This window comes from Parus major, chromosome 18, assembly GCF_001522545.3.
Source record: "Parus major isolate Abel chromosome 18, Parus_major1.1, whole genome shotgun sequence".
Classification (NCBI taxonomy): Eukaryota; Metazoa; Chordata; class Aves; order Passeriformes; family Paridae; genus Parus; species Parus major.
The window spans coordinates 7343170-7369826 of record NC_031786.1 but is presented as its reverse complement, the minus strand read 5'-3'; the positions used below and the strand labels follow the sequence as shown (position 1 = coordinate 7369826).

Sequence of the window (26657 nt, the reverse complement as noted above, 5' to 3'; positions counted from 1 at the left end):
TGGTCACCCAAAGTGCTGAAACATTGCTGCATGTTTCCAGCTGGCCAGGTTTGTTTGTTTGTTTGTTTGCACATGGGGAGGGCTTCCCACTGAGGGAAGTGGAATATGGCCAAGCTGAATGTTTGGGGCTGCAGACCAGAGCTTTGGGCTGCTTGTCTTCAGACATTTGTGACAAAGCTGGATAAAGAGTTTTCATCCCCTGGGAGCCCTGATGGCATTCAGGGATTAGAGAAACACTCCAGATCAGTAATTGAGCAGTAACCCACCAGGACTTCCCAGAGAAGCTTCCCAAGATCAGGAACCTGGAGATGTAAAGAAGTGGGGATTGAGTGGGCATTAGCAGGGAGGAGGTCTCTGTGAAATTCCCATCCCACTCCCATTGCTCCAGGCACAGTCACTGCAGTTTTTGAGATCTCTGGTTTCCCCACCTACAAAATCAGGCTCTGACTTACCTTTCATAAGGAGGTCCCTGAGATCTGGCAGCAGCTGAATGTGGGCACGAGTTTGGGGTTGGAGAAATCCCAAAATCAAGGCATTAAACACAAGGAGAAAAATCCTTAAGGGCTGTATTGATTGGAAAATAGAGGGAAGCTGATGCTGATTCCTACATGTGAGGAAGGGAGGGGAGGGGCTGTGAGGGGTTTTTCATTTGGGCAGGTGGAGGAGGAGAGACAATCATGAATATGACCCCAATACCAGTGGAGAGTATGGGAAGGGCCTTCCTGTGTTGCTGGGGACAGAGGATGCATCCATGTGTTATGTCCAGCTTGGGGCTTTCTCTCCTGCCAGGGGAGTTTCACCTCTCTAGGGGTGCTGCTGGTGCTGCTTGGTGTCATCCTGGATATTGGTTTGTGGATAATATGCAATTTTTCAGGGCCATGCAGATAGCGAAGTAACATCTTCCTTTTGCACCCCTTGGAAGCATCCCCAGGGCTCTGAGGGTTGGGAGAAGCAGCAGATGTTTCTGGGAATGTGGAAACTGCAGTGCTGGATGGTTGGATGTGAAGCAGCCGAGTCCTGCAGTCCTTGGGAGATAAAGGCTCTCAGATAAGCAGCCCACAGATAACCCACAAAGGCGACTCCTGGGCTGTCTTTTGGATTGACCTCCCCTCCTGTTGTTTTCTCCCATCTGTAGGAAGATAAAGCACGGGAGAGGTTTTTAAAAGCAAATAGTGCTCGAACAAAATCCGATTGGAAAAGGATTGGCTTTGGCTCAGAGTCTGAGCTTTTGTGCTCTAATTAGCACAGGGCTGAGGCTGGTGAGCCGGGTGGGAGAGTACCCAGGAGAAGGGGACCTCGGTTCTCTCCTCAGGGCTGGTGACAGAGGGTCTTGGACCCAGCTGTGTTGGTGCTCCTGGGGCTGCCTTGGCTCAGTGCTGTTTGCAGCCTTGGGATTTGCCATGTGGCATCTTCTCTTTACAAGCTTTCTCAAGGGCTGCAGGAGATCTGCAGGCCTGTGTGGCCTGGGACAGCTCTGCTTGTAGCACCATCCATGAGCCCCAAGCTTGGGAAAGGGCCCCTGGATGAGGGGAGGGAGGGAGAAGGAATGCAAGTCTGGAGAGGAGAAGCGGAAAATGCTGCAAGTTAATCATGGCAGGATTAGCATGTCTTGATAAGCCAAGATGGGCCTGCAAGGCTTTGAATCCAGGGAGAACAATGGCATATGGTTCCTGTGCTGTAGGATTTACTTGGATCTGCTTCCAGCAGGCTGCTCACTCACAGCAGTCCTTGCTGTTTGCAGTGCTGCCGGGCTCCTGCCATCCTCTGGCCAGCAGCACCTTGGCTCTGCTCTGGGATCCACACTGCCTCCCTGACTGCCCAGGCTTTCTGGAGACTGGAGCTGACTCAGGGGATGTGCCAGAGCATTTGGGGTGCAGGAGCAGAGGACAGAGAGCACCCAAAGGGAACAATCCTGCTGCTGTCGGTTGTGGCCCTCAGGAGGTCTCTGGTTCACAGCTCTGTTTTTGTCTCCCCTCTCCAGCTGCAGATGAGACGTTTTCTTTTAAATACAGTCCTGGAAAGCTAAGAGGAAACCAGTACAAGTCAATGATGTCCAAAGAAGAACTAGAGGAAGAACAAAGGTAAGTTTAGCTTCCTTTTTCTTCTTGCCCAAGCCCACCTGGCTGACATGCCCTTGGAGCAAGCTGGGTGTGCTCAGACCTCTCTCTCTCCCACTGCCCTCAGCATCTCATTGCTCTGGAGTTCCAGGCCTCTCTCACCCAGGAAGATATGAGAACAAATAAAGTCACACTGCTTTAGGAGATGGAGGCACTGCAGCCCTAAATACCTTTGGAGCTCCTCTGGATGCTTAGCCCAAATTTTCCAGCTGATGCAGCTGGTGTATTTGCCCTGATCCCATTAGTTCTGTGCTGATAGGTATCTACTGAGGACCTGATCTTTGGTTACTTCCCCTCCCTGGGCCCTGTGGATGGTGTCCCAACCAAGGACATGGGCATAACTCAGAACCACTGGGGCAAAGTGAGGGAGCACAAGGTTCTAGAGCTCACTGAATAGGGCTGACACTGGAACTGTCCATCCCCAGGGCTGTCTCCTCAGCTGGATGTGGTGGAGATTTACCAAGTAGTGGGCCTGGTAGAGAAGGAAAATTGTCCATCTTGCACTTTTTGCTGAAGTATCCCCCTGAGCCCTGCATGAAGAAAGATCAAACCTGTCCTGTCACTTAAAACAAGCTTTCTGGCTCGAGATTCCCCAGCCCATACAAGGAATAACCCCACAGCTGAGGGCTCTGCAGCAGGCTGCTCCCTTACAGGTGTCTGCAGCTCAAACCCTTTCCCTGAGGGTGAGCTCCAAGGAACTGATTTCCCAGTGGTGGCCCAACAAGCCTTGGGAGATGTTCTCTCCTCTGCTGTTCCAAGGGACCCAATTCTCCACCCAGAGGTTTGCAGAGTGATGTAGGGGTATTTGTCACCCCTTGCCTGTCAAATTGTGTTCTAAGTACCACCACAGCTGGCCTGGTGTAAAGAACCAAGCAGAAACTTGAGTGCAGTACGGAAGGCAGGGATGGGGGATCACACCTCGCCCCTGGCTCAGGCATCTCCTGCTGGCAAACCTTGCCTTGAGGCTCTTGGGCAGTATCTTTGTGATGCCACCAGCTGGGCTGCCTGAGGTGTGTGTGAGGTGAGCAGGGCACTGTGGTAGGCAGAATAAATCCAGAGACCTGCCCTGTGCTGAGGTCAGCAACAGAAATGAGCTATGGCTTCATCTGGCATGGGGTTGATTCTGCATTGGTGGCGTCAGGAAAAAATGTTTGCTTTCTTCTTTTCCATGTATCTTTGTTGTGCCTGAAGCCCCCACCCTGTAAACTGCTGAGCAGGGCTGTGAGTGTCACTGTACTTTTCACTTGGGGAGGGTGGTGGGGGATGAACTGAGTGAATGTCAGGGACACCCATGGGGCTAGATGGGATTTGCTTTTCAGGATCCTGCTAAACACAAACACAAAAATCCACCTGCAGCTGGCAAATTCAAACCCTTTGACCAGCAGCTCCATCCAAACTAGCTGAGCAATCACTGCTCAGGTTTTCGGGGCCAGGAGTCCTGCAGGGCCTTGGGCTGGTTCCTGTGGGACAGAAAATGTTCTTGTTGTCATCTGGGGACACTGAGGGGACATTGGCTAAGGAGAGCAGTGGGATGGGGGGGTTTGTACTCAGGACTGTAGAACAGACTCTGGGAGGTGATGGACCTGTCCTGGGCACATGACACTGCTCAGGCACCACTGCTCTTGTCTGTCTGGAGCAGTCCCAGGGCAGGACAGTGCACCTAGAACTGATGCACAGTGCCTGGGCTTTGTGTTCCTTGCAGGCTCTCAACAGCCTCCCCCACTGAGGGCCACTGGCAGATGTGTTTTTCCTACTGCTCCTTTATTTTCTTCTCTTCCGTATTTGTGTTGTTCATTTCTTTAAGGCAGCTTTGTGAATTTTTTTTTGTCTTGCTTTGTTGCTGGCTTACTTTTCCCCCCCTCAAATCTTCACTGCGGCATCAGCAGCTTTTCATTGCAGGCCTCGCAGGTGGTGCAAGGGGGCAGGGCTGCTGCCAGGTAAGCTGGGAGAGCTGAGCACAGCAGCTCAGCCTTGTCCTGCATCCTTCTCCTTGCCCTTCCACCCCTCTTCCCCTCTCCATGCGCCCTGACCGTGCTGCTGACCTGCTGTGACCCGGGTTTGCCACCTTTATGTTGCAGGATTGAGCTGACCTCTGATCTCACATCTCTGTAGCAAGTACCTTAGGTCCTCGGCCACAAACATTCTTACAAATCTTTTTGGTAAGGACACGCTGCTGCTTAGAGGTAGTGGTACCACTGACAACATCTGCTCATGTCTTGGGTTATTTTGCTTTTTGGGTTATTTTCCAGGGGAGGGGTTGTTTTGAGCTGCAGTTGGTTGCCTGTGCCACCTCCCTCTCCACCTCCCTCCCCTTCCCTCCTCATAACAGATTAATGAGTCCACTCCCCTCTGCCTCCATCTCACTTTCCATGAGCACTCCAGGGCTCTCATGTTTGGATGCTCACATTTTTCATCTTGGATGCCTGAAGCTGGACATCCCACAGACACTTCTTTGTACAGATTTGGGAAATTGCTGCAGAGTGGGTGATTGGTCTAAGATGTGCTATCAAAACTGAGACAGGTTTAGTGTTTGCTTTTAGCTGTGTCACTCCTCCAGCTTTCTCATGGACTAGCAGGCTCCCATGTGAAGCAGCTGGTAAGCAACATCCCAAAAATGCAAGTTTTTCCTCAGAGGCTACTTGTGTAGTTCACAAGGTTGAAATCTGGGACTCCTTGTTTTTGGAGATGCCATTGAAAATACTCTTTGCCTGTTCCAGGAGGAGCTGTAGGACTTCAGGCAGGAGAGTACAAACATGCAATAGATTAGGTTATTTTAGTAAAATACCCACTTCTGTTCTAACCTGCATCCCTGCAGAGGCTGTGGTTGTCCTGCCTACAATTCACTTGAGTCTTGTGGCTTCCAGCTGGTGCTAAATCTGGACTAAAAGGGGAAGGAATGTGACCTTCACTGAGTGATGCAACTTCCTGCTTCTGGTGGCTTCAGCCTTAAAAATTAGAGTGCTCACCGAGGGAGGAGGACAGTAAATCCTGTTGACAAATACATCTGCTGGGGTGGTGTCTGTGCTTGATCACACCTGGTGGGTCACCAGTCCTGGAACAGAAGCAGAGAGCCTTTGCCCCGCTGTGGGAGAAAAACAGTCTGGGCAGGAAGGGGAAGAGTGCAGGGGAAGGATGCAGCTCTTGGTCCAGCCAGCACAGCTTATTTCCAAATCCTTTTCTTCTGCACCTGAGCCTTTTGGCCATCTGTTGCCAGTTGTAGCTGCTATGGTGCAAAGCTGGAGCTCAGGAAATGTGAGTTGTGGTGGTGCAGCTGCCCCTGCTCAGTCAGGGCTGAGGTGTGTGGGTGTGAGACACAGCCAGGCTGCCTGAGAGGGGTTGCTGGTCTGGCTGGGCAGCTCCTGTGGAGGAGGGAGGAAGAGCTCCCCAGTGTGCCTGCACTCATGGATGGCTTGGAGTTGTCTCTGCCAGATGTTCTTCAAACATCCCTTAAGGTTGAAAGAGGTTAGTGGGGATTTTTTCTGTTAGAAATGAGTATGGCTGCGTCTCTGCTGAGTGTTGACAGCTGCAGCAAGGCTCCACTCCTAAAACAATAGGAGAAATGGCCCCCTTGGGTCTCTGCTTTCAGCTCTCTCTTTCCATGAGGCAAAACAGGTCCCAGCCAAGCCTTGTTTGGCCTCAGTGCTGTCAAGGGATTGAGCTGTCCATGCTCTCTCCTTGTCACTTGGCTAGGAGTGTTGGTGGGAGAAAAGAGAGCAGATCCCATCTGACAGGCCCGAGAAAGGTCTCTGCTCTCTGTCCTCTGTCTGGGATTGAGGAAGAGGTGGGGGTGAAGAGCCAGAAGCTGCCCCATGGCAGACCCATTGATGAATGGCACCAAACTGGTCTTGGCAGGGGCACCTCCTGGATGGGGTGGCAGGAGATCTCCCAGACCACTGTCAGCCTCTGGAAGAGTGCAGAGAAGACAAAGATAGCTGCCCAGTTTCCCTGGCTAATGGTCTCAGTTGCCACAGCCAGGTGACCCATGCAAGGAGCAAACTCCTCTCCTGCCTCTCAATCCTCTCCTCTCACCTCCTGGCCAGCCACGGATGGGTTGAGGTGACACTGTTTGAATGCAGATTGGGTTTAGGCCTAGGGCTCAACTGCAAATTGGAATTCACACAAGTGGAATTGGGTGGCTGGAAATACCAAGCTCAGCCCTTTTCTTAGTGGTAATTTAGCAATAGAAACATGCCTCCTCCCCAGCTGGGTTCAGAGTACCTCTTGGTTATGGGGCACTGCAAAAAACTAGGCTTGGACCCTGGAATTTCAGCAAGGCAGGGTAGACCCTGGATATAAGGAATGTCAGAGAGGAGAGATTTTTTCCCTGCTCTACAAGGCATCCTGAATGAAAGTAGGATGCAGCTATGGCTTGAGGGACAACTGTGCTGAAGTTTGAATTTTGAATGAGACAGTGCTGGTGATGACAGCTCTGGAGCACACAAGGGCAGGAAGCAGCTGCAGAGGTTTAATGACTGTGTTGACAGACCTATTTCAAACATCTCCACTAGTAGCCCTCCAAAAATAGGTGGGTGGACAGGGCTAGGGGAGGTTGCATCTTGGGAGAGCTGTCCATTGGCATCTGTCCCTGTCCACCCCCTGCATTGCCATCACATAACCCTGGCTTGCCTGGTCACTCCCCTCTCCATACAGCATGGAACTGGGCCTCTGCCTCCTCCTCTCTTCTGCTAACCCTCCCCCCACCCAATGGCTTTGCTGTCCTGTCCAGTCCTGTCCTGTCCTGTCCTAGCATGGTGCTTCTTTTGGATGAGGGAAGCTGGTAAGTTTGGGCTTTTGGGGGGCAGGGGTTATTATTTGTTTGCTTCTCATCTTCTGCAGCACGATAGTCGTCCTGGGCTGAGGGAGGAGGAGTAGCAGCGAGGGGTGCAGAGCCCAGGGCCATGGCTCTCTGCAGGGCAGGGTGGCCACTGCTTTACTGCAGCCACCGGCCACGGGGATGGCACCAGCCATGGGCAAGGTTGCTTTCAGCTGCCAAACACCCAGGGCATGAGATGTGTTTGCTTCCCACCTGCCTCTTGTAGTAAAGGACACTGTATGTTTGGGGATCCCTGCTGAGCTCCCCCTCGTGCTCACTCTGTAGGTGCCCAACTCCACCTGGATGAGAAGGAAGTCTGCTGCTGGCCTGATGCTGTTCCCTGCCTCCATATCCCCAGGGAAAATGTCCTCTGACCTATGTCAGTGGACTGGAGCCCTGGCCCTATTTATAGTCATGATTGAGTCATCAGTCCCCAAAAGCTTTAAAAACAGAGTTACTCAGGATGCCTCCCTCAGAAAGACAGGGAAGGGGAGGCCAGGAAGCCCCTTCCCATCTCCTCTCCCATCCCAGAGGGGAAACCTTTGCAAACTCCCCTGCAGCCTTTGCAGGGTGTGAGTCACTGACCTTGCCTTGAGATTTTAGTTCAGACAGAAACTCTGCTTGAGCTCCTGGGTTGTTTTTTTTTGGCTCAGGTCCTGAATTGTCCTGGCTTGTGGCTGCTTCTCCGTGTCTCCCTCACCCAGCGCTCATGATTTGTCTTCATCTGCTTCTGCTTAACCTTGTGCAGCATGGGCAGCTGGCTGTTCTCTGCCTGCTAACTCCCTGGGAGCCCTGCTCTGCCTGTCCTGGGCTCCCCTGCAGCTGGGTGAGACCCAGAGATGCAGGGAACTGGGGCATCTCGCCAGGCTGAGAGCAAACTGGTGTTCAGCAAGCTGGGGAACAAACACTGAGTGATGGAGGAAAGCACAGCCCGGCCTGTCCGTGGCTTTTCCCACTGCTGTGGTATTGGCTGGGGTGGTCAGGAGTGTTGCAAGGGAATGGGCACACGACTGATGGATGGCCAGGAGCCCAAGCCATCTTCCTGCCTGTGCTCTGGCCTTTTCAGCTGTTGCTGCTCTGGCTGGGAAATGTGGGAAGCTTCTGCCTCAAAACAGTTGTGGGCAAGATCTGATGGGGGTGATACAGCCCCTGACCCCACTGACTCCTCACCAGCCCCTGTCCTAAAGCCAATGAGATTTGTGCTCCCTGGTCACACTGGTTCTGGCAGCCTCGAGGCACATTAGGTATTTCCCAAAACCCAATCCATCTTTCAGATTCTCTATCCCAGTGGGGAAAATTCAGATTGGTGTTGATGAAGCTCCTTTTCATACCTCTCACTCAATTCCTTTTCTCTTTTCTAAGCATTGTCTCCCTGTTCTGTATTTAAGTCCTCTCTGTGTTTTGTTGATTGGCTGAAGCAACTGGCTCACAATTTTGGGACCACCAGGAAAGCTTGGATTTAGTGTGTCATTCTTCATATTCTTCCTGCAATACCTCAAGACTGCATTATAGTCACCACCAGAAATGAGATGGTAGCTGCCCCCATGGTAAAGAAAGAGGGACACTGGTGATGGGACCATCCCCAGCAGTGAGATGGGAGATGGGAGGGAACTTCCTGGGGAGATTTCGACCACCTATTGCCAGGTCTACCCAGCACTAAGGGCTTTTATTCCCTGCTCTTCATCCTCAAGGGTCAATCCTAGTTTGGAGTGAGAGGAGTCTGGAGCCAGGTTGCTATCCACCTTTCTTGCCAGGATTTCAGAGCAGAGGATTGATGGTCCTGACAAGGTCCTGAGCCAGGGAAAGGAGCTGGGAATGCTCTGTGCTTCTGAAAAATAATCTTTTGGAGTGAAACTATTCCTGAAAAGGGCACAAGCAGTTAGCAGACATGGTTACAGTAGAATGCTCTGGGCTCTCCTTAGAGTGAGTCAGGACTCCTTTGGAAAGCTGAAGTCTATGAATGGGTTACAGATTTCCTGACCATCTGTGGATTTTTGCACACAGGAGAGACATGCACATGGGAATGCCACCAGTAACCTCTCTTTTTCAGAGCTGAGGTGCTGTCTTCTTGGCTGCCTTGTGTCAGTGTTGTGGGTGAGCTGGAGTGAAGGGAATGCTCCTGATGCTCCTGAGGCCACCTGAACATGCAGTTTCCATGCTTCTTTGAGACCTTCTGTCTCTGAGCTGCCCTCATATTCCAGGACTTGCTTTTGTCTGGGCTCTTTGTTCTCCAGTTTTTCCTTGCACAGAACCATGTCCAGCTGACAAATCACGTGTCTTGGCTGTTGGCTTGGGCAAGAACAGAGATACCTGGATAATCTTTATCTGAAGAAAGGATACAGCTTCTGGCAAAAGATGACCCTAACCCAGTTTGATTGATGAACTGCTGGGGGCAAGCATGCTGATTCAAGGAGAATGGAATGGAGGGAAGAGCCAAGGATAAGTAGTGGCTCAAATCTCTGGGCCTCCATCCCAAGCTAATTAAGACTTTCAAGTTCTGTGGCTGAAATGCCAGAGCTTCTCAGCCTGGGGCAGTTATATGGGCCCAATGTCCCAGAGAGGGACTGCCTCATGCTCTTTAGTCCAATTTCTCTCACAGCTTGCTCCAGGACCAGAAAGAGGTATCCCTGATGTGCAAATGGCAATTTCTGGCTCTGACGTACATCCTCCATTACGGTCATGCTGGTTTTGAGATCTTCTCACCCCAGCTGTCAGCCTGGCCCTGTGGAGATGAGTATCCCTGGAGGGATTCACCCACCCTCTCTGATGTCCCCCATCCCTCCCCACTCCAACTGTGGCATGCTGGAGGGGAGCTCCCCTCCTTGGCCCCCATGGCAACGAGCTTATGCCCTCACATGTGAAATCTGATTATGCTTGTGTGACTTGAGCGGGATGATCCTCTCCTCAGCACCGTGAATCCCGCAGAGCGATTATCCACTCCGGAAAATTTCCTTTCTTTGTCCTAATGGGACAGCCACTGAGCCTTGGAACATCGCTCCAGTAACCCCGGTCCCACGTGATGCTTCCCTCGGCATCTCCCATCCGGGATCCGGGTCACCAGCTGTGCTCAGAAGACTGCTGGAGAAGGCAAGACTGCAGAAGAGTGAGGAAGAAATGAAGCTGTTGTTCACCCTCACGCTGTGGCTGGCAGGAGTAGGGGACTTCCAAATGTGGCTCAGGTGTTACGGACAGTGAATCTTATTGAACCCAGGAGGAATGAGGCTGGGGTGTGTCTGTACGTGTTTGTAGGGAGGTGATGGGTGTGTAGCTTCCCTGTACCCCAGTGCAGGTCTCTGTGTCCATGGGCAGCTCTCCAGCCTTCTGTTGGGTGTTTCCTGATGTGGATGGCTCACCCATGAGATGCTGAGGCATTAAGAGAACAAGGGACCACATTTTTTAGACCCTGGCTCTGCCAACAACATGTGGAAGGAATGCCTGGATGTCCCCACACATTAAACACATCTCACCCTCCTTCCCTGGGAAGAGCTTCCCATCAAAAGGAAGTGACCTGCAGGGAGTCTGGGGATTTTACCTCCTTGTCTTCGACAGACATACCTGTAGAAAGATTGAGAAAGGTCGAGCAGTTCAGGCACACCGCCCTGTGAAGTCAGCACTTGTTCCTGGCTTTGGGAATCAGAGCTGGTCAAGGGTGCCAGCAGCCCCAGGAGGCTCTGCACAGGACAGAGAGGCAGTAACCCCTGGAGTTAATTAGCTTGGCTTCTCCAGTTCTTATTAGTAGCTCAGAAGGGTTGTAACTTAGCTTGATGCCAGACAAGAGGATTTGCACTTCCGATTGGGTTTTGACTATCCTGCTGCAGTTGGTGAAGCAAAGTCCTTCTTAGAGGCATGAGGTTTGCAAACAGCAGCTTGTCCTGCCCTGAGGGGGAAGCTGCCTTGCCTTCCCCCCAACACACACACCGAGGGCTCTCCCTGCTCGTTTATGGGAATAATAATGAACCAACCTGAGGGGTGAAATGACTGAAATGATTTCTCTCCCTGTTTCTCTTTGCAGACCTGAAGACTATATGAAGTTGTCCCTAGCCTCCTCCTAAAGGCATCCCTTGGCATCATTAAAGGCTTGAGAGAAATACCAAAACCAACCAAATACACCCATAAGAGAAATCCATAAACCCTCAAAACTTGGGATCCCCTCTTGGTCTGAAGTTGAGTTCTACAAAAACTCCTGTCAAGTTTGAGGATATCCTGTTGTGTGGCTCCATGGATGGGGGCTGGGCCCAAGCAGTGACTTGAGTTGTGTTCGGGGGACTGGGAAGAACCTTCCTCCCTCTCCCCTCAACAAAACCCAAAGTGAACACTAAATATGCAATGAGTCTATCAGTTATGTTTGCTACATATATTAGGCCATGAAATCCATGTTGTTCCTTTCCTTGGGTGGGCAAACCATAGCTCTGCTCTCAGACCAGCTGGGACCTTGTACCAGGATCTCAAGTTGTTTTGTCCTGGGGCCAAACTCCTCTTTATTGCTGGGGGGTGGTAACTGCCCGTGATTTCCAATGTTGTACAAAGCTGCTTTACTCTGAGGGGTGGAGGGACAAAGTGGGGTCCATGTGAGGGATGGCTGGGCTGACTCAAATCTTGCTTCTGTAGTTATTTTAGCAGAGAACTGATTCTGTAGGTAGACAGGAGACTCAAGAAGTGATGAAGTTGGATAGTTTAGGTGTTCTGCTTGTGGTGGAGAGACCACACTTTGGCTGCTGTTATTATGTGCATCCTCACTTTTCCCTACTCCAATTCCCAAAAGGAGAGACCCAATGAGGCAGCTACTGTATCAGGGGTTCCCTCTGGCTCAGGATGAGATAGTGGAGGTCCTGGGAGAGGCACACTCCCCATTCCTCTGCCTGCTTGCTGTTCCAGTGCTCTCTTCTCTTGCTGGTCCGTGGGAGCCAGAGCTCAGCGTTGCCCCTCAGCTCTGTTACACAGAGCAGATGAATTTGGCTGGGCACAAACTCGGTTTTAAATCAAACCCAGCTGGTTTTTGAGAGAGAGAAGAGGGTTTAAGTCATTTAGTGATGTAGAAACACCAGGCTGGGTGGGGATGTGTCCTCCAAAGTTTCTCTGTCACTGCCTCTTGGCTAAAACTGCAAACATATCAGGAACCCAACAGGCTGCTTTTTTCCCCCCTTTTTAATTCCTATGCAGACAATACTTGAAACCTTGTACACAGTTGTCCTTTCCAGCGCCTGGAGTTGTCAAACTCTCATAAATGGGCTCATTTAAAGAACAGCAGGAGGCTTCAGCTTTAGAAGAGGCTGGGCTGCCCCTTCCCAGCCGACAACTGCAAGCATGTTCAGTAGTTTGCATATGAATTTAGGCACATCTGGACCCTCTGCTTCAACATCCCGCTGGTACAGCCGCTGTGTCCCCTCGGTGCTGGCTGGCTGACTGTGTCCCAAGCACCCAACTATGCAAAGAATGCCTTATATCCGTTGTGTTTAAGTTACATGGCAATATGTACATCCAGCAAAGTCGGTAGTTAAGTCCAGATTTTTGCTAGTGGCAGCAAGTCAAACTCTTTCTTCAACTCAAATGGCTGTCTGGGTATTTTTTACTTTTGTTTGTTTTTGTTTGTTTTGTATCTGATGGTGGCTCTTATACAAAGGACTGTAATTCTAGTGGCTTGAATCTGTAAAAATTGCCTTTGTTTGGTCCAATAAACCTTTGAATAGTTTATTTGGTTTGTGCTTGTTCTCCCTACCTCCAGCAGCTTGTAACTTCTTCCTCAACAGATTTGTGTTGAAAATCTGGATCTTAGGTTAGAGGTACATTCTGCCCTCCTATGACTTTTATCCCAGAAATGATTACATTCCCACAAATGATCAGAGGGCAAATCAGGGATATTCCCCTTTTTCTGCAGAAGCAATGCAGTGTTGCAGCAGGATCCTGCTCTTGTTTGGCTGCAGAGCAATTAACAACATTCCCAATGCAGAGCTCTGCCCAGGATTTCAGCTGCTGTGGACACGCTTAGCAGTGTGCTTAGCAGTCCCTAAACCCCAGATCTTTAACATACCTTTGGCTCACAGCCCAAACTTCCAGCTAACTGTAAAAGTCTTGGACTGAAATGTCTTAAAAGAGTCTAAGTAAGGGAGCTAAGTATGCAAATGTAATTACCTATGAATAAGAATTAGGCTGCTTCAAAAATCCTTAATTAATCTATTTTGTTAGCAATGAGTAAAATCCTGTTTGACCTCCTGAAGCCTAGTAGTTTTGAGGACAGCATTTATGAGAAGAGAGAATGATTTTATTTGTGAATGGGGTGTGTTTGATCTGAACTCATCCAAAAAAATACCCAAAACCAAACCAAGCTGGAACACTACAAGGTTGTTTTGCAAGGTCGCCTCTGATAGGAAAAGCTCCTCTTCAAAGACAGTTTCATGTTTGTGGTGCCTTACTCTTCCTTCCCAGGCTTTTTTCTCTCTTTATCTTTATTTTGCTGTCCCTTTGTAGTAGATTATGTCGTGCAGAGAAGGAACAGCAGTAATAGCCCTTTTTTCTATTTTCCAAATGCACAGTCATGATATTTAAAGTTGAGGGGACAGCCAAAATGCATTGATGTTGTGCTTCAAAAAAAAGAAAGTGAATATTTTCTGTGATCCTGACTTTGGAGACAAGGAAATGGGCCTTTGGAGAGATTTCAGCAGCACTGATGTCTGTGAAACAAGAAGTGAAGGATACAGACCTGTGTGAGCACTCCCAGCTGAGATGCACAGCAGACACAGGAGGCCAAGTGTATTGAATTTCTCCACACCAGACTGGCAATGTGCCCTCTGGTGCCCAGCGGTGATCTAAAATAAAATATTGATCACTCATGACCCTGCTTCCCTTCCTCTTGTCTGGAAAGGGCAGCTGGATGCTCTTCCTGTGAACACAAAACACTACAGAGGACACAGACAAATCCAGGCTTCCATAACCAAAAGATCCCACATCATTATCAGGATATGTTTGGCCAGAGAAACCATTGTATTTTAATTGCAAAAGAAAAGAACTGGCACATGAGCTTGCTTTAGTCAGAATCTGCTTTTTTCCTGCCCTGTTTGCTGAGAGGACAGGCTGCTGTTCCTGCTTCTGCTGGGACTTAGCCCAGGAGAGGGGAAAATGCAGAGCAGGAGCTCAGGAGCACAGGAGGAAGGTCCCTCTGCTCATTCCTGACTGTCTTCCTCTGATCTTGTTCGTGGTGTGGTGGCTGCTGGTGTGTTGATGCTGTCCTTTCTTTCAAGCAAAGATTGTGGCCTGGTTTTGCCTGTCAGTAGTTATTACTGCCCCTCCTGTTACTGGAACAGCTGATAGCTCATCCACACAGGCCTTGCAGGAAGACTACCCCAGGTTATCCAGTGGCGTGCATTTAAATGGATTCATTAAATGGTTTAAAGTCCTGTGTGGGAAGCTGGTTGTGGCAGAAAAGAGGACTCTTGACAAGGTGACCACGTGGGAGTAAAAGCCAGATTCTGTGTTTTTAGCCCACGGGAGATCTAAGGGTGCTGAACAAGCAGGAGGAGCTGGGATTGTGGCAGGTCTGTGCTCTGAGCTGTCACTGAGTTCTGGCCTCACACTCATGCAGAGACAAAATGCGCCTTGAAGTAACAGGAACTCTATCTGCCTTGTTACAGCCATAAAGCAGCACATCCCCATTAGTTCTTTCCATCTCCCACAGGAGAGTCAGGAATGAGATGTGCTAGGCAATAGAGCAGCCTGATCCCAATCAGGTAGGAGTCTGGCAGTGGGAACATTCCATCCCTCAGCCAGCCTTGCCTGGAGCCATGTGCACATTCATCTTGCCCCAAAAGGGAATTTTGTAGAGTTACATCAGTTCATGCAAACAATGAACAATGGGTTTGCTGCCCACCCTCCTGTATCCCTCAGTGATGAGCAGTGTAAGTCCTCCTATTAATAAAGCCCTGTCACAGATACCAATCTTCATGGGATGGTTAACTGGCTCAGGGTAGGGAAAAATCCAGATATCTTCTGTTAGGGGGAGAAGGGTGTTAATCATCTACTATGAGACTGCCTGGGGATTAAAAATCTGAGCTAGGTGGTCCACTGGTCAGCCTCTGCCTACACAGGGACCACCTCACTGCTGGACTGACTACCTGGGTCCATCTCACCATTGGACATGGCAGACAAACTCAAATCAAAGCAAATTCCTATTCATGATCTTATCTTCCAGTGGCTGATTAAAGTCATGTCCACACTGGGAGGTAGTCTGCTCTCTAGTTTTAAGTTAGGATATACATTTAAAATTAATAGCTATTCCTGAATTGCTCTGTATCTACATTCTCTTATTACAGAAGAAAAGCACACTGGGCTGTTGAATCTTAATCCAGGTTTGTTACAGAGTCTGCTAAATTGGGATATGTTGGTGTTATAAAATTCTACATGTCAAGTTATCTTGAAAGTTTGAGCATAGATAAGCCCTAAGGAAGTCCAAAGGCAGTGTTAAAGCAGGCTGGTTTATCTCCACGTTTAGGGAGCTGCAGAGGGATGTGCAGGATGATGGGATAGATGGGAAGGGGGAGGAAGGAGAACCAGAGGCTATCTCTGCCTTATCTCACATGGACAGATTTCCTGCAGCCAGGAAGGTTTGTACAGAGACCGGCCTTTGGCTCCATGTTTCATTTGACAGTGGTGTTCTTGCTCCTGGACTGGCTATTCCTACTTCTCCTTTTCTTCTTGACAGGGTTCAGAGAGAGCAGCTGGCTGCCATCTTCAGACTGATGAAGGAAAAAAGTGACACGTTTGGAGAGATGTCTGAAGGAGACATGAAGGAGCAGCTCAGACTGTATGATATATAACCCTGCAGCCAGGGGAGGCTGTGCCCAAAAGCCACCTTGGCCCTTGTTCTGCCAGACACTGGAGGCTGTAGTGCTTTAAAAGTGTCTCAGTAGTTATTTTGCAGTTCCAGTTTGTTTTACAAACACATATAGGCCTGTGTTATATATTTCAAAAGACTTGTAATTCCTCAGCCTTTTAATCAGTTTTCTTTGCAGAGCTACCATCTCATACAGCTATTTTTTACCTCTTTCTGGCTGGGTCATATGTCTCAGTCCTACAAAACAGTTAAACTCATAACTTTTTTTCTGGCTGTGCTTTATGCAAATGAACTTTCAAGCCTAGTCTTTCTCAGTTTGACATCTGAAGAAAGCCAAAGATGATAGGTGTAAAATGGATGAAAATAATAGAATAACTCAGGTTGAAGGGTCCTGTAGTCCAACCTCCTGCTAAAAGCAGCATCAGTTGTGAGACCAAGGTGGGTTACTCAGGGTTTTATCTTGTTGGGTCTTGAAAAGCTCCAGAGATGGAGACTGCACAACCTCTCTTGGCAGGGAGGCTTCCAAGCCTACAGCTAGAAAACAAACAGCCAAAAGCAAGGCATCAGTACTCTGATCAGGGGCATGCTGCCCCTCATCTCCCTGGAAGGAACACTTCATCCTCCTTCACACTGGCTTTTGAAAAAAATCCAAGCTGGTTCCAGCTGACCTCATTGAGATCATTCTCGTGCCTGAGGAAGCAGCAACAAACTCCAACCTGGAAACACAAACATCTCACCTCCTGACACTGGTAAAAGAACCACAGAAAGGCTGCTGGGTTTGTCACAAGGATGGTTGAGTCCACCTCAGATCTCACTTTTCTCATACAAAACTATGTGGGAAACTACATACTTAGGAAATCTCTGTGATTTTATCAAGTATTTTGAACAGGCTTGACCATCCCTTGGTGGTTTGAATAGAGTAAATCAATGAGCATTCCTAATTATAACTAAATGTCTTCTGGTGTGCTTATCTCTCCTATGAAATCCTGTTAAATACTTTCTTATCCGGAAGGATTTTCTTGGTTTTAGTAACTGCTCACAAAGGGAGGCAACATTTTCTGACCCATTTTAGGGAATGATCGCTTAAAAATTAGTTTTGTTTTATTTTGTGTAATCCTCTTCAGTCCAAGAAACCTAATATCTTGTTATCTGGTCACTGTCTCCCAGTACAGGGTGTTCTATAACATCAGACACTTAGACTTTTAAGAATAATTTTACCTTCTAATTGTTTTCACTTAGGTCAAAGCATATTTATAATGAGATCAAGCTGGTTTTACTACCAATCGTGACTTAATTTAAATTTAATATCTGAAAATTAACTCTTCTTCAACACAAATGAATTAAGTGGGAAAAGTAGTCCCATGATGTGAAATACCATGCTAGCTTGCTATGTCCCTAGGACAGATCTTCCTTTGTCAAGATGTTCAGAGGGAGAAATGTAGAAAATTTGTATATGCAGCTTATCCCTAGCTCAAAACTGAAAGCAGGATCTTTTCCAAAACTCTTCATGAAAACAAGCAAATGAGAGAGATAAGGTGTAGTTGATTTTTAGTCCTTGTCTTGCAGACTTCACAGTTTATTTCCAAAATATTTTTATATTTCCTATGTTATGGTTGGGTCTTCTCTGAATAGGAACATTTCTGGGGCAGAAAAAAAAAATCCTCAAACCCTTCAGCTTCAGAGTATACCATCAATGGTATAACACTGTATAAGGGACAGCAGCTGAAATTAAACCTGTCCTGTCCACACCAGCTCTGAGCATCATCACCAAAATGTTCAGATGCTGCTGATAACAGGACAGTGGTGAAAAACCTGTTATTTACTAGGCTCAAATTTAAGAAAGAAATGAAGATAAATAAAAAAGCCTCTGCCCAAGACATGAAACGAAGGGGTGTCAAGATGTAAAACTCATGGATTTTGAGCGGTGCATTCCTCCATGTGCATTGGCAAGGCTGTAATGAAGAGCATCCCACTGGACACATCCCTGTGGGCCCATGGAGGTGGTGAGGAATGACCTGCAACCATGGGGTATGTCTGATTTGGCTGGGCAGCTTCTGAGGCACTTCTCCCACTGGATACATCAATATTTATACAGGAAATTTCACCAGCTGCTGCAGCAGTATCTCCCCAGGGTATTGTCCTCTAAATAATTGCAGAATCACAGAATCCATCACAGACTTATTTGTGTAACAGTAACCTTAGAGGTCATCAAGTTCCACCCCCACCCCAAAAGGGGATGGTGGCTGTTGCAGTGAGGGTGGCTGCAACAAACCTTTTGGTCCCCTGACTGCAGGGCAGAGGGTGGCAAAAATAAATGGGAGTGGGAGCGATGGTTTGAACCAGGAAAGTAACACTTTAATAAGGAATAAAAGAAAATAGGGATGATACCCAAAAGCTGACCACAGTAACACAGGGAACTCCATGGGGGGGGCAACCAACCAAAGATAGGAACAAAGGAGGGTACAACAATATATAACTTTAGGGGAGGAACATTCTGGAAACAGAACCATATAAGGAACACAACTAACCAATAGAACAGAACTTTGACCACCTAACATAACAACCTCAAAAGCTCCTGGGAGGAGAACTCAGGCTGTCCTGAGTTAAACAAATGTTTCCCAGGGGTTAAAACTGAGACTCTGCTTATCAGGGGCGAAATCCACCTGACCCTGTGTTTTAGTTGGGCCAACTCCCACATGTGGCACTGGGGGATCTTTATCAGGGGCAAAGGCACTGGGGGTCCCCAGGAGAGCATGGCAGCACTGGGGGTCCCTCATGAGGGGATGGTGGTACTGGGAGTCCCCATGATGGGATAATGGCAGTGAGGGTCCCTCACGAGGGGATGCTGGCACTGGGGGGGTCCCCATAGCAGGATAATGGCAGTGAGGGGCCCTCATGAGGAGATGGTGGCACTGGGGGTCCCCATAACAGGATAATGGCAGTGAGGGGCCCTCATGAGGGGATGGTGGTACTGTGGGTCCCCATAACAGGATAATGGCAGTGAGGGGCCCTCATGAGGGGATGGTGTCACTGGGGGTCCCCATAACAGAATAATGGCAGTGAGGGGTCCTCATGAGGGGATGGTGGCAATGGGGGTCCCCATAACAGGATAATGGCATTGAGGGGTCCCTCATGAGGGGATGGTGGTACTGTGGGTCCCCATAACAGGATAATGGCATTGAGGGGTCCCTCATGAGGGGATGGTGGTACTGTGGGTCCCCATAACAGGATAATGGCAGTGAGGGGCCCTCATGAGGGGATGGTGGCAATGGGGGTCCCCATGATGGGATAATGGCATTGAGGGGTCCCTCATGAGGGGATGGTGGTACTGTTGATGGCAGTACTGTTACCAAAACTGCAGGAAAAACAAAAACTCTCTAACATTATTAAAGTTAGAGAGTCAAGGCATTACTTTATTATCCAGCCAGGATGTTGTTCTGGCCAGGATGTGCCACAGAAATCATCTCGTTCACACATAGCCCGGGTGTGCAGAGAGAATTATTCCATGACACAGGGCTTTAACTAGATTTTTCAGATCTTTTATACAGTCAAAACTCAGAAACTAATTGGGTCAGTGTTCATTGATCCCAAGTTGCATAGTTCTTAGTATTTGATCTGCTATTGGATCTGGATATCTTCACTTTAGATGTGAATTAGATCTTCATTCCTTGATTTTCTTACCAGTGTTTCCCGTTGGAGATGTCTCCACCCGTGCCGGAGGCAGAGGCTGGGGAAGGCGTTCATAGCTGGCTGCTGATGGTCCCTGGTCTCTCGGGCTACTCCCAGTCTGTTGTTATGCTGAGTTCATCAGGCCTTACCTACAGAAACAATGGCCTGGAAAGAAACTTAAAACTCTTTTTCCCGCGGGAAAGGCAAACAAAACTCCTTGATAAAGTTACACAAAAATTTTTAAACTGGTATTTTTTCCAACAGTACAGGGAGGGTTCCCATGACAGGAACTGAAGGGTCCCTGTGAGGGGACAGCGGTACTCCCCACAGCCGCGGGCCGCCGCTGCCATGGCAACAAGTGACGATCGCCATTGGACTGACATGTGCCCAATGGGCTCCCGTACGGCAACGCGGAACGGGCTCGGATTGTCCCTGTGCGCCCCCCGTACCTCGCCGTGGCGGGGGCGGAGCTGGCTGGAGAAGCGCCGGGACGGCGGTTACCGGCAGCGCGCGTGCGCGACGTGTGACGTCACTCGTTACGGATGACGTAACGCCGTTGCTGCCTGAGGCGAGGTTGGTCCCGCCCTCACAGCGATGGCGGCGCTGAGGGGCGTGGGCGTTCTGTGAGGGCTCTGTGGGGGCTCCCTGAGGGCTCCTATCTTCTGAGCTCTCCAGTCACGGACACAGAGTCTGGCTGAGAAGGGACACATTGTTTATTCTGCGCAGAGCGCAGGGGGGAGGTTTCAACAATCAAACCGCCCAACGGGTGAAAAGTCACCTCTTTTATATAGTAAAATTCACATGAATTCACCTGTCTAATACATATTTATTTGAGCGGTTGATCTTGAACATAAAACTTACTTTTTTAATCAAGAAGTGAGAAAATTCAGCCCAGGGACAGATAATCCAACTTGAAGATATCAAGGAGACACTGTTTATTGTGTACAGGGTGTGAGGTGTGGGTCTCCACAAATCGAGTACACCAAGGGGTGAAAAGTTACCTTTCTATGCAGTAAAATAAATGTGAACCCACCTGTCTAATTCATATTCACCACCTACCTAATGCATGTTTACTTGGGTGATGTAATTTTACTCAATGCTTGCTTGCTTTGGGTGAATCTTAGAGGATAAGAAACAAAAGTTTGCCTTTTCCTCATGGAGCATCTTCTCTTGCAGAAGTTATTAGAAGCTACATGATGACATCAGTTACATTTACAAAAAGTGAGAGAATTCAGCCTGGAGACAGATAATTCAAGTTGAAGACATCTTCCACGTCCATCAGAGATCCAGGTTTTAAAAAATAATCTGGAATGATTCGCTAAAGGAATTTGATAGGTGGGGGAGGCAAAGGCAGGGGAAGATAAAAATGAACAGAATTCCCTTCTGGCTGTGCAGGTAGCTTTTATAGGGATCTTGGATTTCTTTACAGATTGTTTAAATGAGCTTTTTGCATGGGTTGCTTCTGCAATTGGTGAACCTTGTGCTCCATGATGTGAATGCAGGTGTTTCCCCATCTTGAGCTAGTATCAGTTCAGGGAGTTGGGCTTGTCCCAGCACTCACACCTTGCTGATAAAGTCTCTGCAAGAGAAGAGGTGGGTTTGCACTGTCCTTTTCTTGGAAAGAAATGTAGAATAGTTATAGATTGGAAAGAGTGGGGCCCCACACACAGCATGAACCTTTGCACCTACAAGGTTATTTCCCACCTTGTGTTGCCTCCTGTGCTGTTCAGGACATTCTGGGATTTTTTGCAAACTATGTCAAATATTTTGAATAAATTCCTCAGGGGTATTTCTCAGAATGAGCCAAAGGCAAAATTCTTCACTAATACCCACCAGAGGAGAGCAAGCTGGAGTTTCCAGACCAGCTTTGGAGTTAGAACACTAAAAAACACCCCACTACTTCCTTCCTGCCTCACCCTTCTAACTCCCTCGTGTCTCTTAATCATTGTTGCCAGGCAGGGAATTAATTTAAAATAGTCAAGATTTATCCCCGTAAGAACAAAGGAACAAAGTTCAAAAATCATGTGGGTAACAATCCATTTGAGATGATATAATTTCCCCTGGAAGGTGAAATAACTCGTTCTGAAAGTTTTTGTACATGGTACCTGTGGGGAATTTGGGCAGTAATCAAGCAGGGAATGTGGGGCACAAGCAGCTCTTGTTTTAAGAAAGAAGCTTCACTTTTACTGCCTTTGTTTTGTGAATCACAAAATTCACCTTTGTTGGTGAATCACATTTTGATATGAGGACTGTATAAAAAGTAACCCCCTCAGCACTGAGGCCTTTTCTGTCTGCATTTCTCTGAACGTTTTCTGACCAACATAACCTCAGAGGTGGTGAAAAATGTACAGTGGTGTACAGTGGTCTACCTTCTACAACTGAGTGGTATTTGGGGTTTTTAATTCTTTCTGCATAATATGACTAAAGCTGTTTTCACAAAAGTGAGTGTTCTTAGGGATTTTGATGTGCCCTAGGAATTATCTTGTGAATTGTCTCTCTAAACATCAAATGAAGCAGCTGAGGTTACAAGTTCTGGAAGCAGCAGTAGATGATAAGAATTCCTAAAGATAGGCTCAGGAGATGGGGATAGAGTGCCAGTGCCATGGATTTGAATCTGATTTTGTGCTAGGACAGGGACAGAGCAAACCATGGAAAGACCCTGTGATTTGCTTTGTTGTTTCTCTTTTTTAAACTTCCAGTAGATATTATTCAGCTCATACAGTCACTGGATCCCATCCAACACTTCTGGAATAGTGTAGCTGTAAGACACTTTTTTTTTTTTACCTAAAGGGGAAATTCTCCTGTCTGAAATACTTTCTTAATTCCCAAAGTAGGTCAGGAATGCAGCCACTGAGGTTTGTGATGGTGTGCTCAGCTGTTGGGAATGCTCCCATTTGTCAACTGCTAAATTGCACTGGGAACAATAAACACAAAGTGGAAGTATTTCATAGTTTGTTTCATCTTCATTTGTCTCAAAGGAAGGAGATAATTGATTTTGTTTTCCATGAGAAGCTGGCGCCAAACCTGCTGTGGGGATTGTGACTTTTCAGGCGTTGAAGCAAGTTAGGGCTGCTGCTACAGGGAGAGATGAGCCAACCAGCTGACATCACCCTGGGGAAGCACAAACAGCCTCAACACATCTCCAAAATCGGCAAGTGGGACTGGGCCAAGCGTGGCAGGGAGGCTGTGAGCCTCCTCCCTGTGCATCCAGGGACTCACCCCACCACCACTGCCTGTGGTAAATCAAGGTGAGGGATGATGAGTCCTTACAGCGTGGTTTTTCCTCCTCTACCTGGTGCAGAGATTGCAGCCCTGCAGGAAGGAACACTTGGAGAGAGATGGTGCTGCCTGGCAGTGCAACGTGGGGTTCTTTCTGGAGATCTTTATTACTGCTCTCCTGCAATGGCTCACATTTGCTTACTCAAGGGTAACCTGAACGCAACGTACAGTGCTCCCAGTTGGAATAAAGCTCATATCCTGCAAGTCTAGGGAAAGATAATGTGGTGGGAGAGGTAGAGCCAGCAGTGTTTATCCTCTGGATGGTGCTGTTGTGTTGTAAAAACAGCAGAGAGGGCCCGCAGAGCTCCGACTGAACATTTCAGGTGCTGTTTGCTCCGGGGAGGGTTAAGGATGTGCTCAGTTCTTTTCTATTCGCAAATCTCTCACAAATCTCATATGTTGTGATCCACCCGTTCTCCCGCATTCCTGAGACTGGCAAAACTTAGCTAATGACTACTGATGAGAAATACCACATTTTCTGAGCAATTCCTCCTGGTCAGGACCAGGAGGTTTTTTTAGTATCTTATTTAAAACTTCCCTCGATCCCCCAGCCACCAAGAGTTCAGCTCCATTTCACGTGTGGGATGAGTATTTGTTGGCTCGAGGGAGTGCACTGAGCTGGCCTGGACTCACAGGGCAAAAAAAACCCCCCCTTGTTTTCAGTCTTGATTAAACTTCACTGTGGGGGCAGAGAAGGCACATGCCTTTGAGGAAGCTGACGTTCCAGAGGCCAAGACTCTGAATGTTGTTTGTCTTCATCGCTTCAGATAAGATCTGAAATAGGTATTTCCTACTGTAATGTGCGTGACCTTTTCCTAATGGTCTTGGAACTTTATTGTTTTGTTTTATAACTCTGTCATAAAGATATAACTGCAGTCCTTAAGGAGGAGAGGACGTTGTGGATCATTGCCTCTGTCATTTGTCTTCCTTGTCAACATTGTTATAACCCTTTTATCAGAGAGAAAACTAGCAGCCCGTGTGGTGTAAAGTATTGTTTTGCAACTGCCTGTGACTCAGTTCTACTCCTGATAATTGATGGAGGTAGAAATTAACTCAAAATGCTTTTTTTATGGAAATGGGAGGGTGGTAAAGGAGTAGTAGAAGTGTTTAGTTTGTATTAAGTAAGAAAGGTCTGACTGGCTCAGTAACTCTCCTGAAAGATGGTGCCTTGACTTCGTAGTGCTTTCCAGCATCAGAGAACTGGCTGTCAACTTCCTTCTTTGCAGATACCCCAAACTGTGGGAGCAGAGCATTGCAGAGAAAGCTGCAGTCTGCTGGCAGTAGCTGTTTCTGACAACCACTTGGAAGTCCATGGGGTACAGGTAGAACCCCCTGTGTGGCAGCTCAGAGCTGTGTCTGCTGTCCCTGGGCAGGCTTGTGTCAGAGCCGGGTCCCCTGCAGCATCTGTGGGGAGCTAATCAAGCACTGGTGGCCGGGATGTGTGCAGAGATGTGTAACCAGAGACAGGGAAAGCAGAGGTCAGCAGAGGGAGTGTCTGACTCTGAGATGCCAGGGGTTCATACGTGAAGGCATGACTTCAGATGAATAACACCATCAGATTCATGCTTTAAATTCTCATCCTACTGTAACCTGTTTGAACACAGTAGTGGTTCACCACTGATCTTTTTAATCCCTCCTGTCACCCTGAATTCCCTTTAGCTGCCACTCTGTTTATGTGGAGCATGTCTGTTCATGTCAGCAAGGACCACTGAAAAATCCAGCTGTTTAATTTTTAAGGAGAAACAGCCCAGCAGCTAATGGAGGTGACTGTGACCTCTGGTGGGAAGAGGCACTTAGTGAAGATGGGACTGGAGGGGTAAACCAGAGTGCCTGGGGAAACAGACTTGCAAGGAGGTGGAATGACTGACTGCTCAGGCTTGTCCCAGCATCTGACTCTTTACTAAAAGTTAGAGCTAAAATGGAAGTGTTATTGTTTCTGGATATTTCCAAGATGTGGTCAAAATGGCTTGGGAGACTCACACCTGCTGATTTCTGAACTTTCTGTTTGTTTTGGCTTTTTGTCAGAAGCTCTCCTCTCTGTGTGCTTACCTACTTCAGTTTTGAAGAGTTTGATCAGATATTGTCCATGCCTCTTCCCTGTTCTTTCCTTTGTTTTTCCACTGTGATGAGAAGCCTGTGGATAATGCAGGCTGTTATCTGCATGGCATCAGTAGAAACACCAGCAGAAACCAAATGGAGAAAATAGAAACCCCAGCTTTCCTCTGTACAGACCACACTAAAATTTTCACACCCACACACATAAATCAACTTTGTAGTGGTGAAGTTTGACTTTTGGCATGAGCAAGAAAACTTCTATTTCAGGCAGCACAACATGAACATTTTAGTTTGGGTTTTCCAATTCTTTCTTCTCTTGTGGGCTGTGTTTTTGTCCGGCAGTAAAGGATTCCTGTGCCTCATCTGCTGTCCTTGTGGCAGGAAGGAGCTGTGTGACCTCAGTGAAGGAGTGCCACTGTGTCTGAACCCAGTGGCCTTGAGATAGGAGCAGAGGCATTCTGAAAACTTGTTTTTAGGGGGAAGGTTATCTTCTACCTGTTTTCAAGCTGCCCATGAACAGCCAAGAGTGTTTGGCCTCATTTTGTGTGTAGACCATGACAGTTTCAATTGCCCTACACAGCAACACTGTTAAATTTGCAGTGCTTTGAGTGGGTTGATGGGATGGTTCCTAAATTTCCTGAGGAAATTGCACTGTCCTACACATCTCCTTTGCTTTTTAAAAACTGCTGGCAACACAGCTGAGGTAGGAAATAGCTCCTCAGGGAAGTGGTCACAGCCCAAAAGCTGCCAGAGCTGAAGCAGTGTTTGGACAGTGATTTCAGGCACAGGGTTGGATTTCTGGAACTGTCCTGTGCAGTGCCAGGAGTTGCACTTGATGATCCCTGTGGATTGTATTGGGTTTGCATGGCCAGGTTTTGGTAGCAGGGTGGCTACAGGGGTGGCTTCTGTGAGAAGCTGCCAGAAATTTCTTCCATGTCCAGTAGAGCCAACACCAGCTGGCTCCAGGGTGGATAACACCTCTGTGATAACATAGTTAAGAAGGAAGAAAAAGTTAATGCACAGAGGTAATTGCACTTAGAGAGGAGAGGGATCAGAATATGTGAGAGAAATAAGTCTGCAGACAGCCAGGTCAGTGGGGAAGGAGGGGGAGGATGTGCTCCAGGCACTGAGATTCCCCTGCAGCCTGTGGTGCAGAGCATGGTGAAGCAGCTATGCAGGTTCATGTGGGTGCAGAGATCCACTGCAGCTCCTGCAGGAGCCCACGCTGGAGCAGGGAGATGCCTGAAAGAAGGCAGTGAACTCCTGGGAAGCCTGAGCTGGAGCAGGGTCCTGGCAGGGACTTGTGACCTGTGGTGAGAGATCCCATGCTGGAGCATGTGACCTTGTGGGGGATCCACACTAGAGCAGCCCATTTGTAAAATGTCTGAGTGCCCAGGCAGAGGTGTAGGACTTGCATCCAGTATGTGTATTCTTTATGTAGGTGTCCAGCAGCAGTGCTGTCTTGGATGGCCCCTCCATTCCCAGGCTGCTTCATAACATAAGTCTGTCTTTGTCAGCCAGCCAGCTCCTCCTGTGGCCTTTTGTGGCAAATGGTTTCTTCCTAAAGGGTGGATTATCCTTGTTTGTATATGGATATATTGCACCTAGGAGTGATCTCCATCGTGCTTGGCACTTCGGTGATATTTGTACTGACAAGCCCATGATGGTGGGGCTGATGTCCCTGCTCACCTTTCTTCAACAAGAAATGAGTGCAGAGAGCCTCAAAGTGGTGTGAGCTTTATCCTGCTCTCTGCACTCATAGCGGCTGACTCAGCTGAGGAAAAGTGATTGTTGCAATGTCTGTGGGGGCACAGACACACAGACCCTTGGGGCTGGCATCTGGGAGCCCAGGACTCAGCCACCGTGTTGTTGTGAGGTAGGAGTGAATGTGGTGATGGTA

General features: G+C 48.2%; 1 protein-coding gene across 7 annotated transcripts in view; it reads left to right on the top strand.

The window, feature by feature from the left end:
• MXRA7 (matrix remodeling associated 7) overlaps positions 1-17359 on the top strand; it is a 28018-nt gene extending 10659 nt beyond the window's left edge. For 2 of the 7 annotated variants that reach the window (XM_015645913.3, XM_015645908.3), the window contains 2 exons: positions 1982-2081; positions 15623-17359. In XM_015645913.3, the coding sequence (XP_015501399.1) occupies positions 1982-2081; positions 15623-15737 (215 nt within the window). In that variant the 3' untranslated portion in view covers positions 15738-17359. Of the gene's footprint in view, positions 1-1981; positions 2082-4000; positions 4055-4195; positions 4277-10942; positions 12622-15622 lie in introns of those variants that run through there. The other 5 variants (XR_001524483.3, XM_015645910.3, XM_019008526.2 and 2 more) reach the window with 5 other exon arrangements.
• Positions 17360-26657: the final 9298 nt, after the last annotated feature.